Source organism: Amia ocellicauda, chromosome 18, assembly GCF_036373705.1.
Source record: "Amia ocellicauda isolate fAmiCal2 chromosome 18, fAmiCal2.hap1, whole genome shotgun sequence".
Lineage (NCBI taxonomy): Eukaryota > Metazoa > Chordata > Actinopteri > Amiiformes > Amiidae > Amia > Amia ocellicauda.
This window is the reverse complement of record NC_089867.1, coordinates 25,948,139-25,964,052: the sequence shown is the minus strand read 5'-3', so window position 1 is coordinate 25,964,052 and position 15,914 is coordinate 25,948,139. Positions and strand designations below refer to the sequence as shown.

The 15,914-nt window shown below is 47.5% G+C and overlaps 1 protein-coding gene across 2 annotated transcripts in view; it reads right to left on the bottom strand.

Moving 5' to 3' along the window:
• LOC136714197 (EF-hand domain-containing protein D2) overlaps positions 1–15,914 on the bottom strand; it is an 84,278-nt gene that overhangs the window by 28,477 nt on the left and 39,887 nt on the right. The window contains exon 1 of one of the 2 annotated variants that reach the window (XM_066691549.1): positions 8,367–8,975. The exons of the other annotated variant lie outside the window; for it this stretch is intronic. Coding sequence (XP_066547646.1) covers positions 8,367–8,653 — 287 coding nt within the window. The 5' untranslated portion in view covers positions 8,654–8,975. Of the gene's footprint in view, positions 1–8,366; positions 8,976–15,914 lie in introns of those variants that run through there. 2 annotated transcript variants of the gene reach the window in all.

The window sequence follows — 15,914 nt, the reverse complement described above, 5'->3', positions numbered from 1 at the left end:
GGAGGACTCGGAGCGCGAGAAAACACCTTGGCCCACTGCCACCGAATCCTGTTTGACCTCCGGACAGGGGCATCATCCTCCCACCCCCACCGCTCTCACACCAGGGATCTCCTTCAGGCAGAGAGGACGACAGCAGCTTACAAACAGGGTGACGTAGTAGCGCTAGGGACCGGGTCTCTGCATCAGTCGGTTAAAGAGACCAGGGATTTACTTTCCTCTTGGGTCTTTCAATGCCTTTTCAGGGCATTTGATGGTGTTCATGCTGTAGACTATTGGGCATAAGCCTACATCGGCCGCAGTATATTTCATGCTTGCTTACGCTTCACAGACTCGGAGTGTAAACGATCCGTGGTGTATTTGTCATATTTCCTCCTGCTCTGCCAAACAACGTGCAGAAGAGCCCTCCGCCTGTAAAGTCTGATAGCGGTCGCAGGCCATATAGCTCAGAGTGCTGTTTTCAAACCTGGCAGGATTGGAGTCAAGTTATTTTTAAATTTTCGCAAAACTGGGCCGATCGGTGAATCCAGGCACTCTATCTCTCGCAGAAAGGCTGTGGATTTGCCAACACCTCCAGAGGAGAGCGCAGGCTGTTGTCAGAGGCACTTTCACACCCAGAGGATGGATCCCCACCCACACACACCTTGGCTGAAACATAGTAGCCGCAGGTCACAGAAGCGCAGGCCAGGGGCTGCGTTTGAAGTCAGGCCTGCTGTCAAATGAAGATAAGGATCAAGCCTAGTTACACAGAGGGCCGCACCGAGGACGGCCACATTACTGCAGGAATGCCGTGGAGACATTTCCAAGTCTTACAGCTGCGGTTGCCTGAAGTGATACGAAGACGAACAGGGCAAACCGGTTTCACTAAACGCCTTACCGCAATCGGAAATTATTATTCGAGGACCAGAGCTCTGCCAACATTTCCCTGTTAGGCGTCACTTTCACACGCTCACATCTTGCTGCAGTCCTCACACCGTGGTCATTGGCAATATAAACTATTCAGCCTGTCTATGTCGCTTATAATTCCCTATGAAGGAAGTGTGTGTGTTTTTTTTCTGCAAACAAAAGCATCGGCTCCCCACAGGGGGCTCCCACAACTCCATACATATTTAAACAGACACTGAGTCACAGCGATCGGCGCGACACTGCAATCGCACCACCACGGGCACAGCACCAGGGAGAATTCCCCTGCAAGGGCAGCTGTAAACCTCATAGCAGCCCCCTATTAAAGGATCACTCCGTTGTTTGTCTTCCCTGTTAAGAAACCAGAAAACCCCCGTCCTGATGACCTCTGGGGAAACTGTAAACAGTCTAACTGTGACGGGCGATTTTGACGGTCCTGTTTAATTAACCAAGCTTAGAAAACCGCCCCCACTGCTTGTGCTTGTGGAATAGCGCAGTTTCACAGCCAGCAGTCCTGTAGAAATACAACTGTATAAACCAGCTCAGATAGAAACGTCGTTATTGACAGGGATGGGTGCGAGCCTCGTGCTGCGCAACAATGAGAACGCTTTCCTGTTTTATAAGCCGCATGATTCTTAATCTAACTGTCCCAGAAGCAGAAATGCAAAAGATCTTCCTGACATTTCAACCTGTCTGCAGATGCAAATGCATCCAATTCAGCCGGTCTGACTCAACCAGCACCTGTTGACCACCTCCAGCTGGTGCAACCTGAAAGGGCTTTACTGTTATCGGGAGTCTCATCTCCATTCCTCCTGGAAACAAAAAAACCCCAAGAAGTAAGCAGATTGTGAACAGTGAGGGGTTATTAGTCGGCGGCGCGGCGGAAGGGCATAAACTGGAGTTAGAGCATTGAACGTCAGCCGCCCAGAACAATTTAACGAGGTTAGCGACGGAGTGGGGAGCCCGTGCAGCCTAGCTAGGCCCCAGAGGTGTCCATTAAGAGCTACCTGCAGTGTCTAAAGACACAAGAGGATAACGCGAGTGCCAGTGGGAGGACAGGCAATGGGGACCACTGACACGCAATGAGAAGACACGCACTCACACTGATGATTACACTGCTTTGTGTCAGGGCCTTTACTCCGGACAGAGGGGGAATATTACTCTGTACTGCACTTTTCTACACAATCCTGTAGCCCAACGTACATCCTAATACAGTTTAGATGAACTTGCCACTTTTTAAGACCAGGGCAGCTACCCCCGCCTCTTCCATTTCGCTGGTCAGTGGCTGAATCTCCTGGGAAAAGCCATTCTTTAAGGGTTTTATTCCACAGTACAGCTTTCTCCAAATGCCATATAGACGGTTGTCCAAAGGCTGAACAATCACAGGCAAATATTTAAAAAGGTAGAAAAGAGAGCATTAAAAACTTAAAACTACTGGTTAGACTAAATTCCCTTCTTTCAAACGAGAGAAACCACGGAGGATCCCTTCGCACGGTGTTCTGAAAAACTGAGAATTCGTTGATAATTAATAGTGTAACCATAACCAGCTATATAATCCTCCCTACTGTGGACTGTTGAAAAAATCAGAAGATCGGGGGCCGTGCTGCGAACAGAAATATTATGAGGGGGAGAAATAGAAAGGTTTTTTGTGGTTTGGTTTTCTAATCAACGATGTTGTTCTTCGGGGGGGTGGGGGTTGTACAGCAGGAGATATACGCCAACTACTGAAATAAACCCTCGCCTTCAATCAGGAAGTGAAGCGCAAGCTGTGGCGAGGCAGTGTTGCAATAGCAGAGCCCGGATCGTGAAAGCGGGGAGGGGGGCAGATTTAATGCACGGCCTGTAGAAATGTATTTATGGATATCATATCCACGTGTGCAGGGGGGAAGCAGCAGCGATTTGTAAACATATTGATTGAATCTCCTTGGCCCAATGCCTGCAACTTCTAAGTCGGGGCCCCCAGAGTTATAGACCTTTCATGAGCCATTACAGTCACTTCAATTAATAAACCTCACCATTTCAACAGGGGCCCGCCACAGGCTCGTTTGTGTAACAATGCAGCGTCAAAAAGAAACTACCTTCTGACCCTGATGGTGACTAATGATTAATCCCTGGGACAGGCAACGCTGAAAGCACTTCCTGTGTGACCCTTGTATGCTGCACGTCTTCTTTCTTTCCTTTCAGGCCTTGCTCTACGCTCGTGAACCGAAACTGGTTATTGGTTTACTTCACAAGGCGACTGTGATCATCCACCGCTCATCCAGTGATTGAAAAGACACCCGAGAGACCTGGAGGAATCTACAGCAGACCGAGGTTGGCTTGATTGGTCAGCATTACCATGTGTACCATTGAAAAATCTCCCCCTCCCCCCCTCTCTTTCTCCATATTTGTGTTGCCACTGGTTGATCCAGGACAGGACTTGAAGTGTCACGGCAGTCACAGTGTGTTAGACGGGTCTGGTCTTTTCTGGAAGACGAGGGAGGCTGCTACACTTTGCTTCCTAGCTATCGCATACCATCTATTACACTGCATACAACACACAGAGAGCAATCCTTCAAGAAAATAAAAAAGCTTTTAGGTTGGTATAATGGAGTCTCTCCCTGAATTTTAAAAGGAAAACATAATTTACTGATAAAGAGTCCCAAGAAAAAAGCCTCGGCTATATGAAGTGCAAACCAATCGGATGGTGATATTCTTGAGGCAGTAATGCCCGTCACCCTGGGACTGACTGCTCTGTCACAGAGATAAACGCCAGACAGGAGAGAAAAATGTGTGCCATCACTCACGATTCCCGGGGAGATACAGAGGAACTTTTTTATGTCGGCATGATTTGCAACTCATCTACCGATTTCTTATTTCCTTTCCCGGAACAGCTACGTAACAAACGAACGAGTTATCTTTCCGGTCACCTGCAGTATGTTCATCATCTTGCCCCCTTGAGGAAGGAGAGGTCTCAAGGGAATTCAAGGGAACCACTTTCTGAAAACGTGGTGGAGACGTGTCAAATGTGGCCCAGTGGAATTAATACTGGAGCGGTCAGAGTTAGAAGCTGTTATCCCACAGCACACAAACGGTCTGCTTCCGAGACTCAGCATTAGAGGGGAGAGAGAGCTGGCACTCCCTTGCTCTTCACACACTCTCGGGGAAGGAATTCATGCTAGGCCAAGGACTGGATCAGCTCATTCATTACTCACCGCTAAACCCCAACCATGGCGCCGGGTCAGACTGGCAGGTGTGAAGACTTGCAACGCACGCATCTCCTCCCCTTCAACACTTTCAACACTTTCAGACCACGGTGACTGAATCAGTCTCGTAGTGCACACCAAGCAAACAAACAGCAGCTACAGCGCCAACGTGATGATCAGCAGACTGTGTCATAATTTCTGTGATTCACCGCATCTCCTTGTCGCTAAATCGATGATCAGAGCTATTCGGGATTTTGTGTTCGCTGTTGCTTCAGATATCTGCTATTCTAAAGTTCTGTGAAGACGTGAGACGGGTAAAATACTTTCCATCGCATTCAGGTTTACAAGCCCAGGTATTTCAGCTTCACTCCAGGCATGATACCGCACTGGAGTCGGACCCCTTCAGACTGGATGAACAATGAACACTAGAAAGCCACACTTAAAATGCAGACGTACCGATATCAAACAGTAAGCGCCGCAGGATACAAAATGAGTCTTCAAATGAGATTTAAAAATAATAACACTCCCGCTGTATCTAATGTCCTTCGGGAGATCGTTCCATAATGCAGGGGCTAAAGAGGATAACATTCGCCGCCTAGAGCAGCGAAGTTTGATTCTCAGTTCTTGAATACATTCGACACTGCACTTCAATATTATCAAGTCAGGTTTAAAGATTCTGCAGCCTTTTCACAAGAGCAGGGTCGTTGTTTTAGGACCGTGTTTTAGCTGTGGCAATCTAAAGGCTGTTTCCTACCACTTCCCCCTCTTCTTTGGAAACCTTTTCAAACAGATGTGAATAGCTCTGGGACTTCCGGTTTGAACTAAGGTGGATAGATATAGATAGATAGATAGATAGATAGATAGATAGATAGATAAATGCTCTGTGGTATAATTCCTCTTAGTCAGCCTCTCAGATCTTGTTTCTGCAGAATGGATAGTTTTGCATATCAAATAACCCAAGGAGGATCAGCAAAGGAGCCGAAAACACCAGCCAAAAACTATAAAAAGACATCCAGTGCTTCTGTATCTTGGCCGTGCGGTCTTCACACAGCCTGCAGACCATGGGTCCCTCTGTCGCGCACACGAACTCCCAAGCCTCGCTCCATCCGGGCCTGATCAGAGCCCCGAGCACAAAGAGGCCCTGTGTCCCAGTGGGCACAGAGAAACGGGCAAATTCCCACTGGGTGGCTGGACTGTAAACAAGGGGTGGGGGGCCGCTTCCCATGCAGGCTGCTTGGCAGAGCACAATGAAGATCTGTCCGAGAGCTGGCACAGACCATCCACCACTTGCCTGAATGGATTCAGGAATCAGACCTATTGGCTTTGACAACCTAGCCGCCGCCCCCTCCCCCACCTCGTCAGACTCAAAAGCTCAGCCAGAACTTTGCAGGAATTTTAATTGTAAGTTGTCAAACGTAATTGGCGTGGCCAATCCTCTGCCGAGCTCCCGAGTCTGAGCACCCTGACTCAGGACTGCATGTGTGGATGATAAGTAGGCCACGCTCAGAGCATTGGATAGTGTCGGACAGAACAGGACTGCTCTGTTGAAAAAGAAGACGCGATATTAAACAGGCTGAAGAGACGATTGAGCAAAAAACAACTCTAAAGTAAAGAGCAAGAACACATATCCAAACTTCATTTCTCAGTTTCTTTGTGCACTTTCCACACTGCCAACTCAACACAGATCTGTCTATCATCCCTGGATGGAAGAGCAGTATATAAGGTTATTTTGAAAAGCACAATAAAAGTAGAGGCGCTGCACAGTGCAGGAGAAAGACAATCACACGGGTCTACTGGCCGAGCGCGGGGCGGTCCTGCGGTCACCTGACACGGCCGTAATACACACGGTGTAGGTGTGCAGAGTGGGAGAATGAGGGGCTGGTGTCATGGCTCACTTTTTATAGCATTCATGCCCACATCAAGATGTCACTTAGAATTAGTCACCAATTTAAAGTATTTATATCCCCTTATTCAGCAATAAAACACATGGGCTCTCGCTCTGGGCAACCTCTCGGTACAGTGGGCAGATTGGGTTTCTGTGATGGGCCTTTGCATTCACATCTAACGATCACTCACATAAGGATGACTTCATGCTAGAGTGATGATTAATTCTCTTCCTTCTATTCCACAATATTGTGACCCAAGGGCCCACCGCTTCCCCAATTAAGTCGTGTATTTCATTCACATTAGAACCTTCAAACAGTCATTCTGAGTGGAAAAATTACAAATTAGCTTCTGAACTTCAGTTGTCGTTAGTCTTATAAATGTCACTGCCTGCAACCTGATCTGCTTCAATTTCTGTTGCTTAGCTCAGTCCAGTAGTGCGTCTCAATGGCGCTCACAAGCACAGTGCGAATATATCCCACGATGACTACGAAGACGAGCCATCACGTTCGTCTGGACACCGTGGGGTCTGTGTCCTAGTGGAGGATAGGTCAGGGGGACACACAGCCACTCCAACCTACTGTCACCCTACTGTAAGGGTCAACCAATAATTGTACACCCTACCGATGAAAACAAGATATAAGATTATATTTTACACATCTGAATCAAGTTTACTTTTTATTTCACTTGCATGCTGTGCAAAGGACAGTGGGGCAGCAGAGGCTCTTTTTTTTGATGACACACAAGCCAGGCACTTTAACTGGACACTGCGTAAACACCCTAAAGAGCCTGTTTAGGTCTGGGAAGACCTGGCTAAAGACCTCTAGGACTCAGCACTGCTATTTTAGTTTGATTGTTTAGTAGCAAGTGCATTTAATTTACTTTTTGAATGTTTGTATTGTGAATAAAACGTAACAGGCATAGCAATGCGATATATTGCCAGGGCTACCGTCACCCTCAGTGGTGTACCTCTGTAGCCCTGTTGCAGGCTGAAGTAAGACATCTGGACCTGCAAACCGCAAGACGCTCAAAGCCAGGTGTCAACTAGGCATCTCGAAGGAACTAATTCCATTCCTTTCCTGTTAAAATCTGACTTCGTGCCTGGGTCTGGTAAGAGCAGCTTGCGCAGTAGAAGAACTGCCCCCCGTGCACACGCCCGGACCCCCCCTCGCTATGGCAGCATCATCCGCCCTCAGGATAAGAGTGTGCTTTCCTGCCATGTCCAACGCAGTCTTGCTCTCTGACCATATTCATACAGGACATCCTCACACTGAGCTCTGACTCAGACTCTGGACTCACAGATTTGAGTCACCAGTGTGACACAGCGGCTGGCAGCTACAGACCCCACCTCTACAAAGCAGAAGTTGCACATTTCCCAAAAAAGGATGTCTCTTAGTAAAGAGCAGCAGTAACTGCGGAGCTTCCTATATTCCTCCAGCCGCTGCTTGTACTTGCGTTGCTGTGAAACAACGGTGATATGTGGACGGGGCTGCACTGAGGGCCTGGGGGGTCACAGCAGTGCAGCAGGGGGCTTCTCTATACTAGTCACGGCACACACACAGACATGGTCTTGTCCTGTGAATGTGTGTGTCCACACGGGCACAGCTCCAGCCCCAGTAACACACAACGGTAACTTGCTGCCCATCAGTGAGAAGGGCCAGCCTCTCGGTGTGGGACTGGCACAGTCACGATCACTATTGTGGTATGTGCTGTGTGCGGATCAGTGCTGTGTGTGTGTGTGTGTGTGTGTGTGTGTGTGTGTGTGTCAGTGTGTCTGGACACTTTATTAAGCGACCCGCCAACCGGAAAGGAGACACGCGTGGATCAACACGCACCGCTGCGCTCAGGGCCGTGACGTCACAGGGGACGTGCCTCCACAGCGGTCACTTCACTGTCCGGCGCGGTCAGCGTGTGACACTGGCGTTATAACTGAACCTGCGTGCGTTTGACTGTGCAAACCTGTCAGCCGCACACAGGCGTTTATGTTGAGGTCAGGGACCTGGCGGAGCGCGTCGAGGTGAACCGATGTGATTACAGGTCGCTTTACTGTGGCGCAGATTCCCTCACTTCTGCGCAGATCTGCACAATCCCGCCGATCCCATTGGTGGATCTGCGCAGAGCTGCGGACATCTGCGCCACACGACAGACCCCTATCCTAACACACGGGACGCCGCTGCGGCTGCACTGAGCCCCGGTGTAGAGAGGGGTGTCCGGCACTGCCAGTGCACTGAAGCAATGGACGCAGTGAAAGGGCGGTGGGACTGACGTTTCTCCCGGGTAAGGAGACCCATTGCCAGTGTGCCCAGTCTGTCAGCCCCGGGCTGCTGGAGCCACGCTGGGCTGCACGGTGCGCGTCTGCGGGGACAGGTCAGTGGAAAGACAAGAAAAGCCACTCACTGCTTGAACATCTTCTCCATGTCTTTGATCTGCTTCCTGGAGAACTCCTTGAACTCGGTGTAGGGGTTGAACACCTTCATGCTGGGCTGGTGATGCTCCCCCACGCCGTCGTTCAGGTCCGCCCGGCGCAGCAGCTTGGCCCCCAGCTCCGAGTCGGCGTTGGCCGTGGCCGGCTTCTCCTCGGCCCCGTTCTCCGCCACCGGCCCCTCGGCTGCCTCCGCTGCCTCCCCTCCCTCCCCGATCTGCAGCCGCCGGGTCAGCTTGGATGCCAGCTCGTCGGAAGCCATGGCAATGATTGCAATCAGAGCAGGCAAAAATTAAATCTAAAGGAGAAACTCAGATGGGATTCCAGTGCCCCGGGCCGGTGTAGAAAACGGGTCTCTTGCACCACTTTGAAAAACTAGCGAAGTGTGTAGTAAAATGCAGTGGTGCTAATCCAGCAGCACAGTACGAGCAACTCACTCAGAGCCTCCGCTGCTGAAAGCCACAGCGCCGCGCTCCTCCTGCGAAACCCTGGATTCACACACGCCAGCCCCGCCTCTTAAAGAGCCTCGCAGCACAGCCAGTCAACAGCCTACGTGCAGCATGCATACGTGTCTTTGCACGTCAAAAATACTCTGAATGCATGCCCACGTCAGAGCGAATAGCATGCGATCTCAGGGCATGTTTTAAGGTCTGTGTTTGAGGCTTCATCGCCAGCGCATATTAACACCCATCAGCTGGCGTCTTTTGGTCACAGCACCTGGGAAATGATGAATGCAGACAAGCAGTTGAACCTGCCTTAGTGTAACACGGAGAGATTGCAAGTCACTGCCTTGGAATCCATAGCTCTGGTTGCACAGCCATGCAGAATGACTTCAAATGCGTCTCAAAGTCATCCTACTGAGGACAAGGACCCAAAATTGTCACTCCACACTCTACACTCCTGCTGTATTTTTAAATAGTGCTTTCAGTGAGACATGTCTGAAATTCATGGTACAGTTGTTATGTTAAAAAGGCATATTGATGCTATTCAGTGACCTTTTCTCTCTTGCAGTTTTAAACTAGTTAATAAACCTGTATTTAATGCCATAGCTGGGCAAAACGCAGATACTGTACAGGTGCTCTACATTGTGTTTTTTTAGATTCCTTAAACTGTAAAGTTACAGATAGTGGAGTCTGGTCCTGCCTTACAGGTTAAAATGGTCTTTATGACGCTGAGTTGTTTTGAAGCATATCTGGTAATAAAATGTAGGTACAATGCTTTTGCACTGCTGTGGGGTGTTGACTGATGTGTGAAGTAAAGGATGCTGAATAAAAAGCTGTGCGGTAAAAGACACGCCTGCAGCATCTGTGAATCGGGCTTCGTGCAGAACTGGTCAGACTGCTGCTGCATGCGAATCGAGTTTGCATTGGTTACAGAGGAAGTCATGAGACCAGAGCCACAGACCCAAATAGGCAAGCGTGGCTAAAACACAGAGCTATGGGCAGTGCTGGCAGCTCAGCATCAAAAGAGGTTTGTTTTTTTGAGACCAGGAGATGCTCAGATGGTCGCAGCCAAGTCAAGTTCTCACGCAGGTCTGCAGTGTGAGATGTTCATTCAGTGGAACATCTTCAGACAGGACCACACCACAGAGAAGCCATCGGGGGCTGGTGGTATAATAGCAGAACCATCTATATCATGCATGCCCAAGATTTCACCTCGCCTGATTGCTTCTGAGGAAACTGCAGGGCTGAGCTCTAGCCTGCATTTGTATGTCACCCTCTTCTGGAGAAAGCAGGCATTGCAGCCATTCCACTCCAGCTGCTCTCGTTGTGTGATTTATTTTCCAGGCACAACTTATCTTCCAACCTCCCGTCTCTTTCAGATGCAATTGAATGAAGGTGAATGTGTCTAAGTGAGCACACGTCAAACTGGGGGCAGGTTTTCATTTATTCGTTCGTCTCCCTTTTTCTAGTATGCGGCAACACAGACAGTGACAATCCACCACCCATGCCTCTTCATTCTTCTAAGCTCTGCAGGACTTTGCCAGGAGAGAAACATCTTCTCCTCAAAACACTCTGTTGAAAGAAAAAGTATAAATACAGGAGGAGACAAAATAATAAGAGTTCCACGACAGGCATGGAGAATAACTTACAATTCTTGAAATAAGGTTGGAGATCTTAAACGTTTTCCATGGACATTGGATTGTGTAAACAGGCACAGGGCAAAACCTCCAAAGACAAACACCGTTATCAGCTTCTCGGAGCAAACCAGCATACTGAGGGCTATTCAGAGCTGAGAACATGACAGCCTTTTAGCAGACAGGCTCTTTCCTCCTCTGGCAAGTGGGAAGCGGTGTGCACCCGAGAATACAAATGTCCTCTCTGTCTGTGAAGCGCATACGACCTCCATCCGAGCTGCTCTGAGGACCCCAGTCCGGTCTAGATTTGTGCCTGTTTATTTAACCCACTATACTTTAAGCTCAAGGGTAGATTCTCGCAGGCTGATGAAATGCTGACCCAAAATAAAGACCACAGAAAGGTAACTAGAATGCAGCAGGTAATGACGGATATCGTTGTAGTTGGTATATTACCCATTTTAAGCCAGCCTAGGCATGGATCTTTATCAGAATCATTCTTACAATGGCAAACAGCCACACAGCCCCTGAATCGGCCAACTATAGGGTCTCGAAATGCTTGTTTTCCCCCGACTGCCATTCTGTCTCGCAGCTTTGCTATTATGGGTTGTTATCTGACCGCCCTAATGTCTGACGCTGATGAAGGAGATGTGTTCATGGCTCCAAGTAAGCCCCAGCATATCTACAAATCTGTAAATGAATATCAGCAAAACGGTCTCCCTGCGCTGACTGTGACTTATCAGCTGGTTATCAAGCAAACACTGCCTTGAAAGGGACGTCACAGGGGACTGCGCTGGTGACTGGCCAGAAGGGGATATTTATGCCGAGACAGAAGGGGATATTTACGCCGAGACCAAATATGAAAGCTTTTAAACAGAGGTTTTAGCATCTGTGCACCAAGAGACTCAACAAACTGTGCAGTATTTCCCCAGTATGAGAGATCTAGCATGTGCAGGTAAAAGCACTGCGGCATACAGAGGTCAAACACAGTCGCACGCAAAACAGAGTAACAGAAACACTTTGTCTAATGCTGCTATGATATTGAAAAGGTTTTGTGTTACACTTGGTAAAGTGCAATTCTGCCAAAGTGAGGCTGAATTACAGGTGAAGACACATCTCATGTCAAACTTAATACTTAAACTTGACATGTCTGCTCTGTGCCTTGAAGGATCTATCTCTTCATTTGATTTCATACAGTATCAATGTAATTACCTTATTAGATTACCCAATTTATCATGCTCAGTGCTGGGGGTTTTAAACAGGATTTCCTCAGTATCAGTCTGAGCAGAGATCTGTGATGCAAGATCTTAAAGAGAAAAAACGACTGCTTTTGAGAGAAAAGCTACGAGTGTCGAGTCTCTATTGCTTTGATGGATAGTCCAGAAAACACCAATACAGTGAATCTGATCCGTCTCCACTTGTTAATATGTGCTCGGCTGCACCGTATTTCTCAGTCGTACGTCTGTGGCGTCAGTCTCAATATGTATTCTGGACCTGTGTATAAAAGTCAGCCTGAACACACCGTAGGGACATAATCTTACTTAAATGACAAACATATCAACCGTATAGAGTCCCATAGGCGGCCAACTCTCCTATGGTAGAGATAGTAAAAAACGACATCAGAAAATCGTGGGTTTTGATCCTCAGGGGCGGACACTGATTCATGTGAGTGAGTCATGCAGCCGCATTGTCTTCCCCTCCACACCCCCTCACACGTCCACACGGCTCCACCGATCGCAATCTGGCCGCTAGCAGGTCTGCCAGAATACCTTTGGATCATCAGTAACTCGGGAAAACAATAATCAGCTCAGCAGCCCAGTGGACTGTCCTCCCTCACGTTCACAGGCTGAACACGCTCAAACTGATTAAAGGAAAGAAAACACTGAAGCCTTGATACTCATTTCATGTCTATCACTTTGGTATATTTTATGGCTGACATTTCAGTAAAGTAAAAAAAAACCAGCGACTGTATATTACAGTACAGTGATAATGCAGGAACAATTCACCAGTATAACTGCTACGGATGACATTTCAGAAGCACTAAGCCTCCATCCAATCAAGATCAAATGCTTGTTTACACAATAAACTGCATCCACCATTACATTCTCCGCTGTTATCACAGGATTAATTTCCTTATTGGATGGTAAAAACAATAATAAAAGAAGGGCCCAGGCTTTTGCAGAGGTGTGGGCTGTGCTGTGGCGTGCCAAGGCACTGTGTTGTGAGAGGTAACGACAATCTGATAGTCAAGGACAGCTCAGATACCGGAGTGACAAAAGCACCAAACCTTGCTTCGGTGTGGTGACGGAAATTTGAGAATAGCATGAGCAAGGTGACTAACTAGTAATTAAAATATAAGAATACCTTTTTCTTCCTCTTGGGATCAATCTTATTATGAATTGTAATCACTATCACACACAGTTCGACTGACTACTAGAACATTTTAGTTTTGAGGTTTCCTGTTCAGTCTTGTTTTAGAGTCTGAGAGAGGGAGTTCAAAGAGCAACTGCATCATCATTATTGGTGTGCATAATTTAACCAAAATAGTTGGGATTATTTTAATGCACTTCTGTCCTTTAGGGTCACAGTGATGGTCTATGCAATTAAACTAATTACCTGCTTAACAGATGAGATCTACCTAAGGCAGTTCCATATTTAAAAGACACCTATAAGAAAATTATGGATTCTGTCTAACCAGTTGTCAATCCCTCAACCATTACAGTATGTTTCTACACCAGCGCAGTCAACTGGGTGGAGTAGTGGGCGTCCACACAATAGCCATGGCTGCCAGACTGCCACATGCGCCTCACTACAGCAGAACAATTAAGCATGGCCACACGGCTGTAATTAAACTCCCTCTAGAAATTAGAAGGAGAACCGCTGGCCCCCAGCGCAGCATCCACACAGTCATGTTAAAGGTACGACTGCGACACAACGTGAGTGTCGACCTCATCATCAGGGTGAAATCATCTTAATCGGGCTGAACCCGTCAAAACTGCAGAATGCAAAAAAAGGCTGGGAGATTTGTTGTGATCGTTTTCAGGGTGATCAAAGACCCTTATGCATCTAAAGTCACGGATCTGAAACTCCATTCTGTGGGTCTGTATAAAGACACTGCTTAAAGTTTCAATAGCAAAATATAAAAATATTTTGATACCAGCAGTTTATGTAAAACGTATGAAAATCCTGACGGTTGCAGTGGAATGATGGCTCTTCAAACACACACACTCACACTGGTTCATCACAAAAGCTGTAGAGAGCAATGCAGAGTGGAAAACCCCAGCTCTGTTCCAGACAGAAACCCTTCCCCACCAAGCAGCTCTACGGCCCACCTGAGCACAAATCTCAGACCCCTGTCACACAGTGTGATGTCCTCACAGCTAAGGCCACAACACGTACAGCTTGCACCATTTGCATAATCTGTCTGATGGATCTGCCTGTGTTTTTTATTTAAATGTATGTATATATATAACTGTATTCTTAGTAAATGCTATCAATCCTCCCTGCTCCGGCACTATCTCTGTATCTGCTCCAGCGAATTGCATTGCCGTCCTTCACATCTCCCAAGGCACTTTGCATCACTGTAGCCGGTGGGTGTCCTTCCTCCCTATCTATTATTAAGCCACTGTGCATGGTGCGCTTTTTTTTTTTTTTTTACTCTTAAATGCCAGTCAGCTCGGGAAGTAGCGTCAGCCAAATAAATAACAACGGCACATGAATAGACCTCTGTTGGAAAGGCACACAGATTCTGGAGGCTCTGGTTATTGCGGTGTGTAAAACTTTGTGCGGAGGCTGTTGATACGGCGAGGGCAGGTAGCTGAGAGCTCTGAGTGGGAGAGTGGGGCTGTTTTTGGGAAGTTAACGATAAAAAAGTGTCTATTTTTAACCCCAGACCTCAGTCCCTGGGTGTCCCTCTCAGCAGGTGTCGGTTAAACCGATGCGGTGGCTGAGTGGACGATGTGCGCCTCTGGGACTCCACCGCAGCACAAGAAAGAAAGATAGAGAGAGAGAGAAATAGAGAGAGAGAGAGAGAGCTTTTTGGCACTCACCAACTCCCAATCCAACCTCCTCTCCAGGCAGCACCCCCCCAATTTCCTGTTCAGACCTTTATCTGCTGATCTTTACCCAGCGAGTGAGAGCTGCTTCAACTTGCACAGCGCTGCACTACCTGAGACTCTGGCCAAATAAGGCAACGGGAGAACATCTGGAATTCCTGCTTTGGGGGCGGAGAGAGGGAGAGAGAGAGGGGGAGAGAGAGAGAACTCACAGGACACCAAACCCTGTTGGCAAGCACATACCCACAGTGTCAGGAAGTGCAGAAAGTGAGAGGTTCAGTTTATAACACTTGATCAAACAGGAAATATAAAAGGGCAAAACACAGACACATTCTAGATTAATATGAGTGTTGGTTCTGTGGAAAGACCAAAGAGTAAAGTGAACATTTCAACCCACTCGAGCCTGTCCAAGTATAGGTTTTCTTTCCACCCACAAGGGAATTGTATCCGTTAATGGTTAATCTCAGTTTCAGAGGTTGATTTGGGCCGGGCCATCAAGCTCACACAACAAACTATGTATATATGTGTATTCATAGGTCATTCAACAGATATCTTTGTCCTCATAGAACAATTACACATCACCGTTACCTAATGCGATGAACACCGGGATCCGTGAGGCGCTTCAAACGATCCTGTCCAGGGAGGAGGCCACTCTCTCCAGGCATGAGAGAATCGGGGCTCGATGCGCCCTGTTCAATCTGTATAAAACAGGCGCTTCTCCATGCTCTCCTCTAGGTTGGATTGTTGCGCTGCTGTTCTTGCCGTCTTACCGAAGAGCACCATCTTCAGGTGTCAGTTCGTCCACGGATATAAGGCCAGCGCTTCTTGACACCAACCTCACAACCTCACCCGCCCCAGCCTCCTGCATCTTCGCTGCTGGTTTCATATTTCTCATACACCCCACAGGACAGAATAGAAACTTGTTCTTCTCACTTTCAAGACCCTACCCTCTCTGACACCTGAATGCCCCGAATCCAGAGTCCCAGCAACATCTGACAGTCAGATCTCATCCCCCTATGTCTGGACATACAGAAGGTCAGTATAGTGCTGGAAGGTTCTGCAGACTGACAGATCTTTTCTTATAACCCAAATCTGCCTTTGTGAGAGCTGTGTGTAATGATCATGGAATATATTTATATATTTATGTTACCTAGCTAGTTCACTGTAAAACTAACAAAACTTGAATTCATATCAAAACTTTGACATCCCTTAAGCCTCCTTTATCTATTTCTGTGACATACTTTCAACAATGTGTTGTTTCCACGGCAAAGCACAATTCAAACAGGTTTTTCTTCCTTCTTGATTTGTTTTAATTGTTTGTAACAAAAATACATTAAAGCAAATCACGCAACACATACATATGTATAAATATATATATTTCGTTCACAAATATT